Source organism: Gallinula chloropus (genome assembly GCF_964237585.1).
Source record: "Gallinula chloropus genome assembly, chromosome: 9".
NCBI classification, from domain to species: domain Eukaryota; kingdom Metazoa; phylum Chordata; class Aves; order Gruiformes; family Rallidae; genus Gallinula; species Gallinula chloropus.
Window position 1 is genome coordinate 17,393,510 of NC_140094.1, and position 19,701 is coordinate 17,413,210.

At 50.3% G+C, this 19,701-nt stretch overlaps 1 protein-coding gene across 1 annotated transcript in view; it reads right to left on the reverse strand.

The window, feature by feature from the left end:
• Window positions 1-307: 307 nt before the first annotated feature.
• IGDCC4 (immunoglobulin superfamily DCC subclass member 4) overlaps window positions 308-19,701 on the reverse strand; it is a gene marked incomplete at both ends in the record, with an annotated part of 92,103 nt that continues 72,709 nt past the window's right edge. Inside the window, 10 exons of the mRNA XM_084267795.1 lie at window positions 308-838; window positions 2,564-2,728; window positions 10,352-10,586; window positions 11,361-11,466; window positions 11,867-12,004; window positions 12,514-12,684; window positions 13,120-13,247; window positions 13,903-14,086; window positions 14,811-14,918; window positions 19,323-19,556. Of these exons, the coding sequence (XP_084123921.1) occupies window positions 308-838; window positions 2,564-2,728; window positions 10,352-10,586; window positions 11,361-11,466; window positions 11,867-12,004; window positions 12,514-12,684; window positions 13,120-13,247; window positions 13,903-14,086; window positions 14,811-14,918; window positions 19,323-19,556 (2,000 nt within the window). The remainder of the gene's footprint in view (window positions 839-2,563; window positions 2,729-10,351; window positions 10,587-11,360; window positions 11,467-11,866; window positions 12,005-12,513; window positions 12,685-13,119; window positions 13,248-13,902; window positions 14,087-14,810; window positions 14,919-19,322; window positions 19,557-19,701) is intronic.

A 19,701-nucleotide genomic window follows, 5' to 3' on the forward strand; every position in this document is an offset into this window, starting at 1 on the left:
TCACAGAAGGCTCCGGTCTGGCCGTGGTTCCTCGTTAGACTTCAGCAGATGGCTCAGCACCGCTCTTGGGAAAACCAGGTCACTCATCAGCAATGGTGGGAAGAAGATGGGTCCTTCCTGATCTACCTACTGACTTCCTGAAGGCGGTATGTACAGCTGGCAGGTGGGAACCCCATTCCGGTGAGATGCTGCGCCATCCGTAGCTTCAGCTGGGCTCAGTGAGTCGAGGGCACGCAGAACCTCACGCAGCCAGGCCCTCGCTAGTGCTTCCAGCTCTCCCATGATCAAAACCAGATTAGTTCACTCTTCAGTGACTGTGGACACAGGCCACGTTCTCAGATGCTGAGGATGAACTGGTTAAACCAGAGTTACTACAGAGGGGAGCCTCCTCCGGGGCAGCGGAAAGCGACTGGCACTTGACTGGCTGCACATCACCCCTGCCTACCTGGCTGGAGTCCGAATCTCCGCTCCCCACTGAATCCAAACTTTCTCCGTGCCTGTGGAAGCCATTGGTGAGCCCCTGGGTGCAAACAGCCTCTGTTTTGTTAGTCTTTCTGTTGGCACATAACAGCTCATCCTGGCCCTGAACCTCAGAATCGCTCGTGCAGTCCCCCAATGCTTGGTTAGTGTCCTGCTGGGTGCTGGGAGAGCCAGGGAGAGCCAGCTCCACAGAGGGGAGCTCCTCAGGCTCCTGGTCCTCAGTTTCTGTCTCTTCACTCTCCAGGATGTGCAGCTGGAAGTCGTAGTCTCTGTCAGAGGCTGAAAAATCAGAATGGACGATGACCTCTGCTTCCACTTGGTGGAGGTTGGGTGGGGGGTGGCTTTTCTTTGCTTCATTCTGTTACCAAACACAGGGGAATTTACAAAAAAAAAAAAAAAACAAGAAAGAAGAAATTTAAATTCAGATAATTGAGTCTGTGACCCAACCAGGCACCAACAGGTATTTCATTTTAATCCCACAGAGTGCCATGCAACATAAACATTAAGCATTATCTTGACACATTTCTCAGAGCCATAATCTTAAGAAGCATCTCAAGTCACCTCAGGATCATTATTCCTGTTTTACGTTTGGGAAAGCAAGTCCCAAAGGAGTGAAGGTATCTGCCTATGGTTTCTGTGTGGGCTGGACCAAACATTCCTCCAAACCTCTGTCAAAGACCACAACTTCCAACATTCACCAGCCTGTTTTCATATTAAGGGCCAGATCTTTAGAGGGTGAGTGGACAACTGAGCTCATGATCCAGCCCTGCAACAGGATACCAGGGCTTCCTTCATTACCCTGGTTTGTTCATTAGAGCTTACAAAAGTTGGGTAAATTCAAGCACTTTAATTCAGAAAGAAACGGACTGGTTCTCCTCTGCGGTGTTTGAGCCAAGTTCAGGCTCCTGGTCCCCACAAACCTGGCTCTCAGGTCCCCACAAACCTGGCTCTCAGGCAGGTGACTCTGCTAGATTATCATCCATCAATTTAACACATTATTCTGGGAGCTCTCCAGGCAGTCAGTGCTCAGATTCAGGGCTGAGTGTCCTTTAGCAGTGAGAAGACAATTGGAAGTACAGAAGGGAAATGTCCCACGTGTAATTTGTTCTTTCTGCTGAAACCAACTTGGTGCTTTGTTTGCATATTTTAACACTTTTCTCCTTTTGTTGACAAACTGATGGGTAAAGCTGTGCTGTAAATGGTGCCCCGTAATTGGGTTGTAAAACATTGTCTTAACTCTATCCACAACATTAATTATATCCTGTGTATAATTGATTTTCACACTACTATCTAGGAAGGAGACATGGGGGGTGGGGTGGGTCCTTAGAAGTATTCGCCAGGGGTGGAGGGGTGAACTTTTTAAAGCAATAAGCAAAGTGATTCTTGTGTGTGAGTCGATCTGGGCAGGTTTCAGCTTGAGACCTTGATGTCTGGGACATCAGCAGCCTCGTCACAGACACGGGAGTATTTATTCCCATGAAGGAATGTCAGGAACAGGACTTCCTCCCAGTCTGCGCACAAAACATGCACTGGAAATTGTTCTACCCCTATCTGGAGATGGAATTTAAATCAACCCTTGATCTCAGACTCCTTTTACAGGCTAAAATGCAATCCTTCCTCAGGGCGAGCACACTGGAGATCGTAATGACCGTGCTGAGTGCTGTGGCTCACTGGGCCAGGAGGCTGCTTCCCACACAGCACCGACTCAGAGCAGGCTGCTGGTGCCTGGCTCCAGGCGCTCAGGAACGCCCCAACCTTGCTGACAACCCCACTTGGCCACCCCCAGCACAGGCTTGTGGGTTAAGGCTGGAGCTAAGACACAAGCTCAGAGGAGAGTTGAAGGTTCTGAGCGATGCTTGGAAAAGACAGATTTTTACTCCCAATCCCATCACTCTCACTGGAATACACCCCTGTATCCAGGGAGGGGGGATTAATAAATGAAGCTCATGCTCAGTCAGCTAAGCTTAGCTTAGAGAAGAAAGCATTTCCTCCTGTGCCATGACAAAGAGAAAGGGAGATGGGGAATATAAATGGAAAAACTGCATCAGAATGCCCAGGTCAATAAACCATGGAAGAAACCCACCATGACAGCATCGTAGACCAGAGCTTGTAACAAAAGCTTCTGTCCCGCGCTGGAAGGGAGCTTCAGCGATCCGTTCACAGCAGAGAGAGGTTCTTTTGTGATGGTATCCCCGTATCTGGCTATGCTGTTTGTCCAGGGCTGGCTGGCTGACTTATTCCATGAAGACTGCAGCAGAAAAGCAGGAGAAGAAAAGATCCAATTATCACAGATACAGATCCTTATCCTCACAAACCTGAAATGAGAAGCAGCTTGAGAAAGGGGAAGTGCGAGCTGGGAAAACAGCACAGTGTTGGGAGCTGTGGCTTAAATGCAGAGATCACCTCTGCTGGCACCCAAATAAAAATGCTCACTGCAAAGGGCTCACACACTTCACACCAGGCTGTGTGGCTCTGCTACGTGGGCCCACACAGTGCAAGGGGGTGTCAAGCTGCTGGATGGTTCACAACTGGTCTCTGAAGGGGCTTTCCACTGATTCTCAAATTTTGAGGCCAATGGGTGTATCGTGGCACAAGCCATCACTTAAAGGTCCACTGAAACCAACTCCCTGCAACACTACAAACAGCCCAGAGCAGGATGAGCCCATGGAAAATTACTGCACAAAAGGAACAGGGATGGTGGGAATGTGAAGCAGAATTATTATGGCTTTTTCCTTCTGCACAAGTGATGCTCCACAGCACGTGGAGCAACCCTCACCTGCGAGCACTGGCCTGTGTGCTCCAGGAAGAGTTGAAGACAACACTAAACTGCTCGCTCTGCAGAGCAGACAGATCTCCTGCTCTGAGCTACAGCCTGGGTAAAAACTCTGCCATTCCCCCTCAACACAGAGGCACAAAACTGGGGGCCTTATTTATTTTTAATTATTTAATTCCTTTTTGGTTTTTTGCAACAGACCACCAAGCAATTCTTAGCTCAGCTTTAAATCCCCTGGGCAACCAGTGTTACCTTGTTTGTAGATCTAATTAAATTATATGGGCTGAACGCAATTTGTTCTGGGTTCTCTCAGCTTCCCCTTGCAATAAACTGTTGAATGCACACCTCTGTGCATGGGAAACGTGTGCCTTTAAGAGCTGAAGTTATTTAACAGCTCAGACTATTAGTTCACAGGCAGAAAAGTCTTTTCTTTCCAGGTTTGGATTTTATTGGCCTGTCCTGCGTTTACCTGAGCTCAGCCTTGCTGCTGACTCACACACAGACACGTACATACACACACTCAGGCTTTAGGAAGATATGAAGCTTGGTTATCACTGGGCTCACTCCACAGATGTTACGTGTTGTCTGGGGAGAATCAAGGGGCTGACACAACGATGAAGTGAAGATCCTGACCTGACACAGCTGCGAGTGTGCACAGAGAATGCTGGCGGTGTGAGCGTGGGGAAGATGTACCGCAAGTCTGTTCCACCCCACTAACCACTGCCAGGCAGGAGAAACCCAGGTTTCTCCTCTGTGTACGTGGCCACTGCTTAGGCCAGACCTATCCCAACAACAGTCGGCGTAGCCCAAGTGTAGCTGAGACGGCAAGGAGATTTCTGACATCAGCCTGACCTTGCGTGAGTCATTTGACCTCCTTGTGCCTCGGTCCATCTGGCTGGAAATTAGGTAGAAATACAGGACCAGATGTTGTGTGTGAGCCAGGCATTCCTAAGCCAGCTATTTAGCAAGATGCAAATGGTACCTCGTGCTGTCGGTGCTGGCAGAAGGCACGCCGCAGCTGCCCCAGCCTTTCCCAAGCGCCCTCTGCCCACCCCGACTCAAGCACCGATGTGGCTCAAACACCTTGTGGGAGGCAGAGCCATGTTATATCCCAGCACCAAACTCAAGTCCTAGGAGCTTCGCTGCTGCCTCAGGATCAAACCTTAAGAAAACAAGCAGTACAGGGCCTCATTTGTATGACATCACCCCGCGGAACAGTGATGTCGCTGTGAATATCAAGCTAATTTAGAAGCGCCTGCCGGAGGCAGCGTCGTTGCCATTCCTCTCTCTGCAATCCCCAACAATATATTCTGAGCCAAGAGCGTTCCCTAATCGCTCCCTTCCTAAGTGGACAAACATTAAACTACACTTTAATAACCAGAAATCACCCAAGCGACCAGCTAACGAGGAGCAATACCCCTACACGCCAGCACTGGAGGAACGGCGGCTTCCACTTGCTCCTGCTGCCATCTGAACGGCGTTCCCCAGCTCCAGCGCTGCCTGATGGCTTCTGTGCCTTTTCCAAGGAACATACGTTACTGAGCAAATACTGCCTGGAAATTTCAGCCTCAAACCTACACAAATATGCACACACACACATACACACACACACAAATGTGTGGCATAGATGCTTCCATGCATATTTGCCGTCAGAAAAGATCTGAGCATCGTACGCGTAGACACACACACACACACTCACACAGAGCAAACTCAAAAACCTTCTTGCAGGCATCTTGTGAATACCAAAATCCGTGGAAAGAAACAGGCAGCTCTCCTGCAATCCCCAAAGGACCATCTGTTAGCGGAAATGTCAATCTGCCATGTTTACATAGGTTTTGATGACTCTGGGAACAGGCTGTTCAGGCTCTGGCTGAAATTGGCTGCAATGAAGAACAAACTTGTTTTGTACCAGTTTGCAACTTTCAACAAACAGAAAGAAACCCATCAGCCACACAACATGGCCTGGATCCCACATGTTGGTTTGAGAACATTATGTTTGAGAGAAGAAGGGGGGAAAAAACACCCCCAAATGCCTCTCGGGGCTTAGTTGTTAAGGCTGGGCCAGCAGCAATGAACTCAGGTCTGTTTTCATCCAGACCTGAAGAAGGTCTTGTACCCCTTCAAAGCTTCCTTGGCTTTTTAAAGCAGTATCTTTTGGGGTCACGAGCAGGGAGGTGATTGAGTCACCTTCCCTGGATGTATTTAAAAAAAGGGTAGATCAGATACTTAGGGATATGGTTTAGGATAGGGAGGGAATGGTTGGACTTGATGAACTTAACGTTTTTTTCTAACTTTGTGATTCTGTGAATGCTTTCTACTTGAGGGGGGCTAGCCAACAGCTGAAGGAAGACAAGGAACCATCCTTTTGGTTTTCCAGTGGAAGAACAAAGACAAGGAATGTCAGATACTAATTTAAAGAAGGAAAAATCCTTTTGTCAGTTCACTGCAAACACAAGATTGAAAACTAATAAAAACATCTTCCTAGGAAAGGTGTTTCCATTACAGCTAAATCCTTATCAAAGCAAACAAGCCTTTTCATTTTAGCCTCTTTATAGAAACTCTGATGGGTAAAAATGTGCCTAGGTCATGTTCCCCCCCAGTGACAGGTAATGATTCCATGCAAATACACAGGCAGAGAATGAACACAGAGGAAATGCTGATTTTGAAACCTTCCCTGGTTTACGATGATATTAATTTAAGCTAGCTTGAAATCCCATGCAAAACAAAGCTGGGGACTTTTCAGATGTACCTGTTTTTTAACTGGGGGTTGGCTTGATAATCCCTTGAGGTGCCCTCCAACCCCAATGATTCTGTGTTCTAGTGGAAAGGATTCATCATGGAATGGTGGCATCACAGCAGCCAGTGGGAGCGGGAAAGCTCTGGGTCATGCAGACATACAGGCATCCCTGCCCCAAGATGCAGCGTTAACACAGGCCTCTCCCCCACCAGATAAAGGAAAATCTCTGCTAGCTGTCAAGGGGAGCACAGCTCTCACCTACTGCTTTTCAGAAAGCACTGGGGATTTTCTTCCACACAGGAAAATTTCAATATGAAAAATGACAAAAAACTGAGATAGGCCCAAGTTCCCTGATCACAGGATCACAGAATCACTGGGTTGGAAAAGGCCTTTAAGATCATAAAGTCCAACCATTCCTGTCCTCTGCTAAACCGTATCCCTAAGTACCTCATCTACCTGTCTGTCAAACACACCCTCCCTGGGCAGCCTGTTCCACAGCCCCACAACTCTTTCAGGGAAGAACTTTTCCCTCACATCTGAGCTGACCCTGCCCTGGTGCAGCTTGAGGCCATTTCCCCTTGTCCCATCTCCTGTCCCCTGGCTGAAGAGACCATTGCCCACCTCTCTGCACCCTCCTGGCAGGTCACTGTAGGTTGGGAGAAGGTCTCCCCTCAGCCTCCTCTTCTCCAGGCTGAACACCCCCAGCTCCCTCAGCCGCTCCTCATAGGATTTGCCCTCCAGCCCCTTCCCCAGCCTGGTTGCCCTTCTCTGGACATGCTCGAGGACCTTGACATCCTTGTAGTGAGGGGCCCAGAACTGGACCCAGCACTCGAGGTGCAGCCTCACCAGTGCCATGTACAGGGGCACAATCACCTCCCCAGACCTCCTGGCCACACTGTGTCTGATACAGGCCAGGATGTGTTACAGCTTTTGCTCTCTGAGTCACGGGGATGCTTCACAGGGAATCGCAGTTCCTACGGGGAGGAGGCCCACAAGGAGGAAGGTTCCAGCTCAGCAGCAGCACAGTGGTGACCATTTCCAAGCCAAAACACTCAGGTTTGGCTTCATTCAATGAAAAGCTGAAGCCTTCCATGCAAGCAGCTGCTTTTTAACATTCTCCCCCACCCCGTGGGTTGCTTGGCCCAAAAGCAGCAGTGACAGCGATGTCTGGAGCAGAGCCAGTTCAGCATCAGTAGGGTCTATCTGGCAGGGAAAGAGCTGCATCACCGCGGCCGATGTGTTACGCTGTCATTCACAACGTGGGCAACTGAGGGCATCGCTCTGGGGGTCGCTTGAAAGGGGCAGAGAGCAAGAGGAAAATCACTTGTCTGTGTGCTCATCAGTCCTTGTGTGGGACACACAAAGGGAGGAGAAGGGTGTGCTGGAGTGAGCTCCTGCCCAAGGGCACTACTGGCTATCCAGAGGGGCCGTGCCCACTGCCTGGCTGCAGCAGCCCCTTGGTGTCCTACAACCAGGGACCGTCCCACCTCGTGCTCGCACCATCCTGCACCCCAGCATTACTCCTAACAGCTCCAGAGGAAGCACAGCCCTGTGTTTGAAAGAACTGGTGATCTTGACTTGAAAACAACTGAGGGGACTTCTCAAAACCCTCGCTTGTGACTTGTTGGTGGGAGTCAGTTCAAACCTCAGTGTTGTGGAAGTCTCCCTGCCCTTGTTCTCAGTGTTCTCCAGTCCCCGCACCTGTGAAGCGACACACACTCACTTCTGACTGCTTATGGCACAGGGACAGACCCTTCTTTGTGTTTTGACAACACATGGAGCCTCCAGTCTCCACTGGCACCTTGGGCTGCCACAGGAACAAAACCAGTATGGAATAATCCATGAAATGCTGAGCAACACACCAGCACGTAAAAAGCCTACAAGCATGGGAGCAGCTATCACTGCCAATGGCAGGTGCCACCCAACCACCCCAAAACAGGCTGCAGGAGCACAACCAGAGGACAGAGAGGCAACCAGAGGTCCCACAGGCCTGGAGCTCCTAGGTCCTTGCCATCACAGCTATACAAACAGTGCTTGCCCAACAGTGCCAGCAGCATCAGGTGAGGAGTCTGTCCCAGCCAACATCCTGAGCTCTGAGGTGACATGATATAAAAGGAATCCTCGAGGCATTTCTCACTCACTTTGTTCCACTGACTAGGACTGAAGCTGATAGTACCCAACCAGGAGCACCATGGGGACCTTCCCCTCACCAGGCTGGACCAGGAATTTCCTTCCACATGGACTTTCCCATTTCTGTAGCTCTACTGCATTCCTTGCTGTGGGTCTTCACAGCCCCAACCATACACAGAAGAGAAGAGAAGGCAACAAAGGCAGCCAGTCACTGTAGGGTACAAAGCTCCTGACAACACTCAGCTCCAGGCAGGGTCCTCGGGGGATTTTGGCTGACCAGCTGCGGGAAGAAGCTGTTGCAGCACACAAGACAACCCAAGGAACCGACAACTCAAGGAAACTACAACCCAGCCCTGGGACTTCCAGAAGCATTTTGTCCACAAGCACACACAACTGCAGCAGACTCCAATTTACATCTGTTGTGGGGACCAGGCATGTGTGCCCCGGTCTGAACAGGCTCATGAGACCTGCCCAACTCCTTGACCATCCAGCCAGGTAACATCACATCACCATCCAGACGTGTGGTCTCTTGGCAACTGCAGCAGAAAGATCTTTTTGGCCTGAGTCTTTTTGCCCTTGGTTATACATGTCAGAGTATGAGGAGGATGCAGGATGTTCAGGGCTGGCTCAGGTGGCACTACCAAAAGGAACTGGGCAGTGGAGGGAGCAGGGCTTGCTGCGTGGGAACACATCTCCCTCCAGTGCCCGCTCCCAGTAACAACAGCCTGTTGCTCCAGGCTCTCCTTCACCTGCCAGGTCATCCTCACCGGTCGGCACGGGTGACAACACTCTCTCTGGGTGGCTGCGTGTGGCTGCTCCTCAGTGATCCTTGCTTCCCTATCCACATCCATCAAGAAAACAAGCTAATTACTCTGCTGGCAAAAGTCCTCAGTGAGTTTAACTCTCCAGTGGCCTTTCCCCATCCAATTATGGAGACAAGAGCCACAGCAACCACAGTCACCCCTCTGCCCGAAGCTCCAATCTCAGAACATAACTGGACACCATCAGCCTCTGCGACAGCACTGGGGGCTGAGCTCTCAGGCTCAGCCCTGAGCAGCCAGCTCTTGGCACTGCCCTCTCCTCCAGCCCTTGGCACTGACCTCTCTTCCAGCCCCTGCTCTGCAACCCTTTGCAGACAGGATTGCTGCCCCCAGAAAGGCCTCCCAAGGAAGGAAACTTCCCCCTACCCCAACCTGTTCTCACGCTAAGTCACCATCCCTGAAAACATTTGGTCCTTATTTAACAGAGCAGTAGGAAATTCCTCACACTCTTCGGCTTAGGTCCAGACAGGCAGCTACATTCCACCAAAATCCATAGATGCAGCTTGGCTGCAGAGTGCTTCCCCTTCAGCTGAGCACTGAGCTGCCACAGCACCAGGGATGCTGCAGGAGAGCACGGCTTCAGCTCATGGAATCGTTACAGGCAGCAGCAGATGTTGTGTTTCCAAAAGCCAGCAGCAAGGACAGGTCTCGTGGTCAGCCAGGTATCCTGAGCTCACCTTCCCTCCAGTGACACACCGCGCTGATGCAAACACACAGTCCCACGCGCCCGCAACACATTTGTTTTACTGAACCTCCTAATTACTTTACATGCTCTCCCTGGGCTACAAAGAGAGAGATAAACAGATTAACTAAATTAGGCCAATTAAAGGTTCCCTAATGGAATGAAATGGTTCAGGCAAGCTTGAGAGAGGAAATGGGCAGGCAGGAGTGAAAGACAATGCAATGTCAGGCAAACAAAGCGGGGCAGGAAAAGATGGCTTCAAAAAATACAGTTCACAAATAGAACACAATTTCCCCTCTGGTATTCCTGAAGGGTGTTCCAGGAAAAACATGGTGTGAGGACAAAGTGCCTTGTACTGTAAGCAACAGAGTATCCTGGAAGGCAGAGCAGCTACCCAGCACATCACACCTTCTCGCACCATCTCTATGCCACAGCAAGAGGAACAGGGCAGCTTCTGGCAGCAGCATGTTTGGTGGCTGCTGTGCTGGGGATGAGGGGTCACTATCCCAGGGGATGGGAAGGGGTGGGACATGGCACAGACCCCAAACTGAGCCAGTCAGTTTTACAGAGAGGAGAACATGTGGTTGCTCAGAACCAGCCCGTGGCCAAGACTACCAGCACTTTGCAGAGCCAGGACAGGATCAGACCCGACTTCACAGCAGAGACACAGCAAACAAGAGGCTCTTGCCCAGGGTGGGAGCCCAGTCACCACAGGCATGGGGCCTTACCTTCCTCTTCCCATGGACGATGTCCTCAGGGAGGCTGGTGTGGATGAGGCTGTGCACTTCCGTCAGCTCTGTGATGTCTCCCAGGGGCAGAGGTGCATCCTCCGTGAGTGGGGACATGAGGGACTCCAGCTCATGGGAGTCCAAGGTGGCACTGGGAGCTGCCACCCCTTGTCTGCTGCGGTGGTAGTAAGTGTGATTGCCGGCTGCCTGGGAATCCAGGCCTGGCAGGGCCTCCCTGAGGGAAAACAAGCATGGCATCTCCCATGAGCCTCACCTCCCTCTGTCCCCAAGAGCCACAGACTGCCCAAGCAATGTCCTCCGGGCCACTCAGCCTGCCCTGTGGAAGCAGCCAGGCCCTGGCCCTTGCCCTGACACAAGAGAGTTGTGTCACTCCTGTCATCTCTGCTTTACAGACAAAAGATGCAACAGGATGGAGAAGGCTGGTGGCCACATTACGACAAGACTTCAGCAGTTGCTCGTTCCTAGTCCTGAGGTCTGTCGTCAGCTCAAAGCTCTTCTCAACATCCAAGCTGGTTCCTGATCATGGTCCTACCAAAAGCTTGTGGCAGGATTTAGAATGCTGGGAGAGCAGTGCCTTTTGGCTGAGCTCAACCCTCCTTACGCCAGCCTGTCACTCACTAGCAAGTCCTTTGTCACCTGGGGGTTAACAAACCCCTTCCAAACATCCTTAGGGCTCTCCAACCTCAGAAACAAAGTTCTGCCCACGCTAACAGACAGAGGTAATAACCCAGCGAATAGAGGTTTATCCTTTCCTTGGGGTTTTTTGGTTTTCTTTCTCTGGAAAAAACAACCCCTCTATGCCCAGCAATCCAAATTGAAGAGAAGCTAATGAGATAATATAGCAGTAAAAACACTGGATTAAATATATTCCTCAGCCAGGCAGCACTCCCAAAACTCCATCTTTCTATTAAGTGATATCTGGACAGAGGGAAGCAGCTCAGAGTGCCTTTCGTCTCCTTCCACGCCAGCATGCTTCACCTCCACCTACCTCTGCTTGCTGTTGCGGAAGCTGGCACACATGCAGAAGAGGATGCAGAGCAGCCCCAGGCAGACTCCCACGATGATTCCCGTGACAGAATGGATATCCAGAACATCTAGTAAGGGAAGGACAGATCCATCAGTCCAGCCACCAGCAAGAAGGAGCTACAAAACATTTAGCTTCTCCAAAACCAGTGGGTGATGCCTCCATACACATGAAGGAAGAAGATTACTCAGCAGTGGCAGTTTAAAGCAGCTTAAAGCAAACTGGCATCTCTCAGCATCTATTAATTTCCCGCTACGCAGACCTAACAGAAAGGCAGCAACATGCAGGTTGCTTGTGCCCTTCCACAGGAGCTGGGCTGGGGAGGAGAGATGAGCTTCCATGGAATGGGTTCTGCCTACACACAGTCACATCCCACACCCTGCGTGGTGACACACCCGGTGCTCGCAGACAATGGGGGTTTCCAGCACCACAACTCACTCTCCACACCAAGACAAAGAGGAAATTCCTACCAGACAGCTTCTCCCGGAGGGTGTGCACATCCTTAACGTTTGAATAGGGTCCAGATCCCACGACTGTCTTTGCTCCCATCTTGAAGAAGTATCTGGTATCACTTTCCAGGCCATGAACTTCAGTGCTGAAGATATTTCCTGATCAAAAGCAAGTCAAAAGAGGTTTAGATGTGCAGTGTCAAAGAGTATTTGGAGGCTGCAGTAACGCAGCAGTGGACTTCTGTTGGATGCTCAGAAGTGAGGGACTGGGCATCATGACCTTGAAGAGGTAATTCCTACACCGCTTTGGTGCGAAGGAACTTGTGCTCAAAGAGCTGATGATACAGACTGCATGTTCTCCTAGGAATTACTGGCTGCTAGCCTGTATCTGCAGGATGTTTGCTGGGTGACAATGGCTGTTCCAGCCCTAGACATGTCTGGTTTCATTTCTCTCAGCAATTCTGTCCCTGGACTCTATATATGACCAGGACCAGCATATGGTCTGAGAAAACTGGCAGTAGGAGCTCCTGAATGTTTACCTGTAGGTGCTCAAAGTGAGGCAAAATCAGGGCACCATGAGTGACCAACCAGGGCTCCACAGGCAGGGAAGAAGGCAGGAGGAGGAGAGGGAGGACCTGGGGGTATTACAGTACCTCGAGGAAGCTCACCTTCTCGTGTCAGCAAGGTCCACATGTCATCTGGCTGCGTGTTGTTGGCGTTATAGAGGATGAGGTACTCCACAATGATGCCGTTGGGCTCGATGGGGGGGCACCAGTGCACCTGGACAGCGTAGGGGTTGAGCGGGTGCAGCCGCAGGTCAGATGGAGGAGTTGAGGGACCTGGCAGAGACGATTACAGACCCAGCATGAACAGCAGAAAAGAGGAAGATTCAACGTGCAGGAGGTGGAGGTCTTACTGGAGAACCAGGCTGGGCAAGGCACTCTTGTTCCAACAGTGACATTGAGCACAGGGAGGACCTAGCACTAGAGTGATGTCATCAGCTTTCTCAAACGAGCACAATTTCTCTGAACCCAGAGGCAACCCCACAGCAAGAGCAATCACTGCCTCAATTCTCTTCTCTCTTTACTAAGCAGCACTCCTTTAATGGCTTGGGAAAGCCACCAGGACACTTAGCAGCTCTCAGCATCTACTCAGGGGCATCATAGCTTAAAGGTGATTTGAGATCACATCTCTCAGGGGGACTTTAGCAGGGGTTTGATACAGATTCAGGGAAGGCCAGAGGAAGTCGGGATTCAGATCCCATAAATACTCACGGTCAGGAAGGGTGAACCGCTCCACCACGCTGCCGAAGGGCCCATCGATGCCCACACCATTGGACTGCACAGCAAACTCGTACCTGGTGTAGGGCTTCAACCCGCTGATCAGAATGTCTTCATCCGAGCTGCCAAAAGAGGACACGTTCACAAGGCCATGAACTCCCACCCACTGTCACCTTCAGACCTTACCAGCAACACAGTAAGAGATTATCCTCTTACAGTATTTGAGTTTTCACCTAAATCTTCATCTCCTGCACTTATGTGAATGCAAGAGCACTCAGCTCCCAGATGGAGAGCAAATGGCCCCAGCCTCCAGGACCATCTTCTGATGTACTTGGCAGAGAAAAGCTTGAAAATACAGCCCAGCTACAGGCTGAAAACCTGCACAGGAAGCCAGATTTCAAATGCATCCCCAAATTATTATAACTGCAATTTTTAAACCAAACTAGTGAGGGCCATCTCACAAATCACAAAGGCATTGGGACTAATCATCATCACTCCTGGGTTTGTCATTAACAGGGAAGGAAGCACATGAGGCCCAACCACAGAATGAAAGATGCAGAGACCAGCCAGCAAACATCTCCTTGATAGTTAAGTCAGACAGCTGTCAGTGCCACACATCTCACCAGCTCTGAATGCAACCGTGACCAGGGCAGACCTTCCCAACCCGTGAAACACTCAGGATTTTACTCAGTATTGCAACTTCTACACAGGCTCCTCCTGTCCTGTGCTTATTCCTGACATGAGCAACACACAACAACCCTCAGCATCCCTCTTTACCTTGTGTAGTAGGTGACAAGAGAGGCGTTCTTCAGGCCCCAGGGGCTGAAGCGCACGGTGTAGTTGACAATTTTGACTGTTGTGAAGTCAGGTTTCTTCCACCGAAGCCAGATGGAAGTTGAGCTGTTGGACTCTGCATAGACTTGGACTGGAGGCAGCGGAGGGCCCTTCTGCACAGGGGGATCTACAGTGTGAGACAGAAGGAGAATAAACACGTGGAGACACACACAGCAAGAGGCGGCCGTCAAAGACACAGAGAACACGGATGAAATAGGCCTGCACTGGTATGCTGGCCTCCAGCATAGGCCTAGATGCCTGACCCCTCTGTGCACACAGCAGTCCACACTTTTCCTCACGTGTGGGAGGACCACAGTGAGGATCCACGCCCCAAGGTGGTGGTGTATAACTGTGGAGCACAGGACAGCTCCAAAGGTACCCATCTGACAGGGCAAGGGGGAAGCCCAGACCGTTCACCCCTCAACACTGGCACAACTGAGAATGGAACCTACCTCTGCAGGGCTTCTGTGTTTTCCTGGTAACACTGCAAACAGCCTGGCAAGCTGCTAAGTCATGTTCTGGAACCTTTATAGTGTCCAAGATGGAAAACAGGGTATCTGGTGTTTTCAAGACCAACCCTGAGCCACTACTGGGGCCAGAGAGAACATGGTGAAGGCCATCTCACCCACTACAAGAACAAATCTAGCATAAAGGAGGTTATTTTGCTCCTTCCTCTCCTTCCAAAGATAATTCCTTCAATGCTATTTGCAAAGAATGTCAACAGGAGTTTCCTTATATTGGGATCTTTCTCATTGTCACGTTGTCCTTCTTGGGTAACTTTACCTCTATCCTTCCTTCAAAGCCATGTGCCAAGCAGGAGAGACAGATGACAAACGAAGGGCATTCCTCACCTACTGCTGCTGCAGGTGCCTTTTCAGTTTTGCCTTTCCAAACCGCTGCATAACCATCTTCATGCTTGTTGAATGCCACCAGCTTCACCTCATAGAGTCTCCCAGGAGCTGGAAAAATCAATCACAGTTTGTCTAGGGTTATTTTCGTTACCAACCCTCCCCAGTTAGGCATATTTTCTTTGATGTTCTATATTTTATGAGTCTATCTGACCAGCTTTTCTCAGAAACCATCATCAGCAAATGGAATTGCCCCAGCCACCAAGGGTTAACCACTATCATGGCCTGCAGCCCATCACCTTGGGATCTCCTGATCTTTCTTCCCTGCAGACTGCTAAAGAAACCAGTGCAGGACAGTGACTCCTCTCTCTCCCCCCCATGCAAGTGCATGGACAGCACTGTTTATTCTTGAGGAGTGACGACATCCTCTCCTCTCCAAAATGCACCTCCTGCCTTTCATCAGCTGAAACACTCCTCTGCTGTGGTAACCTCTGATTATTTTTTATGTGGATGTTTAATTGAGGAAACTGCTTGGGAGATACAAAGTTCTCAAACAAGCCACTCACCAACTTCTCCCTTCAGCAGCCAACCCATTCAGAAGCTCAGTGAGAGCAGCCCAGGCTGCCTTTGGTTGCTGTGGCTGCAGCACATTGATGGAAGTTTGTTAATTTGGGACGTGCCTGTTCATTCCCTGCCCTGACAGATCACTGCTCTCTTTACCAGACAACGTAAGCAGAATAAAACCTTTCTTATTGATGCCAATTTTATTATTACCACACTGATTACACTCCCAGAGGCTAATGGTACCAATTACCAAAGGCTTTCTCTGCTCCACAACACATGTTCGCGCTCAGAATATAAAAACAGTTCAGCCACATTTTTCTCCCATGAAAGAATCCCAAAAGCAAACAGAGTTTTGTCTGCCTCTGAGGCAGCTTCATCTGCCTTTCCACACTCCCCCAGCCACAGGAAAATGCTTCAAACCCACACAAGGGGGAAGAGGCCAAAGGGTGCTCGACTCCCAAGCGGCTGGAACCACGGGCTGGGTGACACAAAGGAGCCCACAGCCCGTCTCTCACAGCACACACACCGCTCCCCCTGCCTCAGTGTTTGGCTGGGCTCCACTGGGACACGAGCTCATCGGGGAGGATGCGATCGGGAAGGATGAGGAAGAGCTCACAGATGTGATGCAGCTGTGGGCAGCTCCTGTTGGAGAACGTAGGGATGGAAAGGATAAGTCCTCCATCTCTCCATCCCTGGGTAGGGTCCGTACAGCAGCCACACGTGAGGCCAGGGGAGCTCTACGAGAGGATCAAGTACTTCTTGTCCTGAAAACAGGGCTATTTTGGGTTTCTCAGTCAGAGGCTTGGCTTCAGTTTTAACACACAGGCCCAGATGTTCAAGCTCTTCGAACATGGAGACATAAAGCTCTATCAAGCTGTCAAGAAGCTAGTAGGCAGCATGGAAACAGATGTATTTCACTGCATTCCATCATGCATTACATATAAGCAGAATAACCTAGTCCAGATCATTTCCAATCAGTAATACAGATGACTATGTAATAGAACCAATACACAAAATGGGTTGTTTCACTCAGTTTTTCCAAGGTGTTCGTGTTGGCCAGGTGCCATGCAGCATGCTTTCCCATCAGCAGGAAAATACCCTGATCTCCAGGGAATTGCTCCCAGAGGAACACACTCTTCCTTCATGGGAATGTGGAAGCCACAATCAGATCCTTACTGTTTACTTTCCATGTAAAATACAGCCCTGGTAGTAGACTAATGCTAGACAGGAGATGGGAATGAATGAGGATCTTTCAGGGAAAAGCCCTCCTGGTGGTTCAGTCAGGATAGCTTCCTTTTGATTTTGTGGGCTTATGAAATTCCTGTGCTTCTGACGTGCCTTTGAACAGCGGCTCACCTCCCTCACAAGGTTCTCAGACAAGATACAAGGTGTATCATTAGCAATGTCCCTCTAAGGAGATGTGGTTTGCTCCAGAGGTCAGCACAAGTGTGGGAGAAAAGTCTGGCTTTCATTTCAGACAGGTCAAATGGAGACAGCTGGGGCACATCGAAGGGCAAATCCAAGAAGGTAGAGGTTGGGGTAAGGTGAAGGATGAGGAAGTTTGCAGGACAGAGTGGTGGGAGATGCCCCAGGCCTGTCAGTGTTTAAGAGGCATGTGGACAGTGCTATGAATAATTTGCTTTAACTGTTGGTAAGCCCTGAAGTGGACAGGTGGTTGGACTGGCTGATGTGGTAGGTCCTTTCCAATTAAATGTTCTTAGAATCCTAGACTGGTCTGGGTTGGAAGGGACCCCAAGGATCACAAAGCTCCAACAGACAGGGACACCAACCTCCAGGCCTGGAGCTACACAAGGTTGCCCAGGGCCCCATCCAACCTGGCCTTGAACACCCCCAGGGATGGGGCACCCACCCCCTCTCTGGGCAGCCCGTTCCAGCCCCTCACCACTCTCCCTGTAAAGAACTTCCCCCTAACATCTCATCTAAACCTTCCCTCCTTTAGCTTTAATCCATTCTCCCCTGTCCTGCCAGTGTCTGCCGTTTGAAAAAGCTGATTCCCCTCCTGTTTGTCTGCTCCCTTCAGGCACTGGAAGGCTGCAGTAAGGTCCCCCCACAGCCTTCTCTTCTCCAGGCTGAGAAGAGAAGGCTCTTCTCCTCTTCTGAGGCCCAGCTCCCTCAGCCTCTCCTTGTAGGGGAGGTTCTGCTCCATGCAAACAAACACTATTCTTACCTCTCCGAGTTCTCAGCCCAATTTGCAGTTTCAACCATGACCCCTCTTCAGCAGCCCACCTGCCCTGGGCCAGCCTGCGCAAAGCTCCCTCTCCCACCAGTCAGCACCACTCACCATCCCACCAATGGTAACCCTGACACCAAGAGGTACTCCCAACAGACAGCGAGGGGTATTTTGCTTGTTTTTACATGGGGATCTTAGGAGAAGTTTCCACTGCTGCTCTTCCCAGGCAGACACCCATGAGCTGGGAAATCCCCCCAGCTGATTCCCCCTCAGCCGATGCGCAGCAGCATGGATCCCCTTAGGGCTGCCAGCTATTCCCAGGGCTGTTACTCACTGCCTACAAGACCCCTAACGCAGGTGTAAGTACCTGCACAGCGCAGATCCCTGCCATACACCTAAACCCTTCTAAACCCCAATCAATCCTCCTCCTCGCTTCGCCCCCCTGCCTTTCTCCACCCAGCCAGATTCCTGACCCCTTCCTTTACACACACAGGAGCATGTCATTCAACAGCACAAGGGGGGAGAGGAGAACATCCACGGCTGGAAGAAACCCAAGACTCTCTTCCCGACACGCTGATAGCCAATACCCAACCGCCGAATCATACGGAAACCATTAGGGGCTTGACAGATGCCCAAACTTAAGGAAGTAATTACAGAAGAACAAGCAGCCTTCTCAGCATCACTGTGCCAGAGCATTTGGAAGCAATTGAGCCCACTCCCCAGTCCCTCCGCTACCCGACTTGCTCGCGGTTAGCGCAGCGCACGAGGATGTTCACATGTGGTTTCCCTGGCACAGTAATTACGGAGAGAAACTCTTCAGAGAGACTCCTGACTGTTAACACCCTCCCAGTGGCAGGATGGCTGCAACGTGGCTGGAAACTTACTTAGTGATGACACAAAATTGTCCTTCCAGGTGCTGCAGCCTGACCTTTACACCACGTGTGATACATATGCTAAGCATGTGTGTAAGATGAACCAGCCTGAGGAATGCTCACCCCACAGTCACAGCTCACTGGGCAGTACCAGGGATGAAGCATGAAGTGGGGGATGGAAGAACTCTAAGAAGCAGAATCCTGTTTCAAGGATACATCTGCCACAACTATTTTTTCCCCTCTCCATCCTGTATCAGCAGGTAAATTGACTAATTAGTACAAACAGACATTAGAAATGTAATTCCTTGTGGGAAGCACCAAGCACAGTTAGCCAGGCAGGCAGATCTCACCGTGGTGCAGACTTGTTCTCCAGCCACACTCAGTCTCCTCTCCCTTGTCCCTCAGGGGCAGGTGGAGGGGAATACTGACCCAAAATTAGCAGGCTGTGAATTAACCCATCTCTGCACTTTAATCGAGAGAGATTTCAAACAGCATTCGACTATGAAGCTTCTGAGAGAGACACAGGGAAAGGAGAGATCGTTGTGCTGACTGAAGAGTTAATCCAGACGCTCTTTGTAGTGGCACAATAAAAATATCAACTGATTCAGATCCACTTATGAGTGTTCACCAAGTGTATTAGTCCTTGGTTAAAAACACAAGCCTTGCTAGACTGAGGTCAGGTATTTCTGTGGTTTAAACTCTGCTTACAACAAGCCCCAAGAGCCTAACTCCAGAAATTATTTTGGATGCTCTTAAAAAGCTCATACTGTCCTGGTCCTACATGTATCTTCAGTCAAGCAGATAACTGAGCCTCCTGGAAGCATCCAAGGACTCCTACAAAGTCCCTGGGTTCCCACACCAACTGTTAAGAAGATGTAATCAGCTAACCAAGTCGAGTCAGCTCATACTGCTTCACTTTCTTCTTCAGTTTTATGGGTCCTACATCCCAGCTTTCATCTTCAGCACCCTCCAAAGGACTTTCATCACTGGACTCCTCTGGGCCCACCTCTCTGTAGTAGAGTTTGTAGCCAGATATCTGGGCATGGTTGGCTGGGGGCTGCCATGTTAACAGGAGAGACTCCATCTTCGCTCGGACTTTTAATTCTGTTGGAGCAAATGGAACTGAAGAAGAAAAAGAAGAGAGAAAAACATTCAAGCCACTTGTCTCCATTTCCCTGCTCTGTCCTGGGCAGTGAGGGATGAGTTGAGGAAAGGAAGTCCTGCACGGTGGGATGTCTCCACTGCCTGACAGTGGTACAGTTATGCT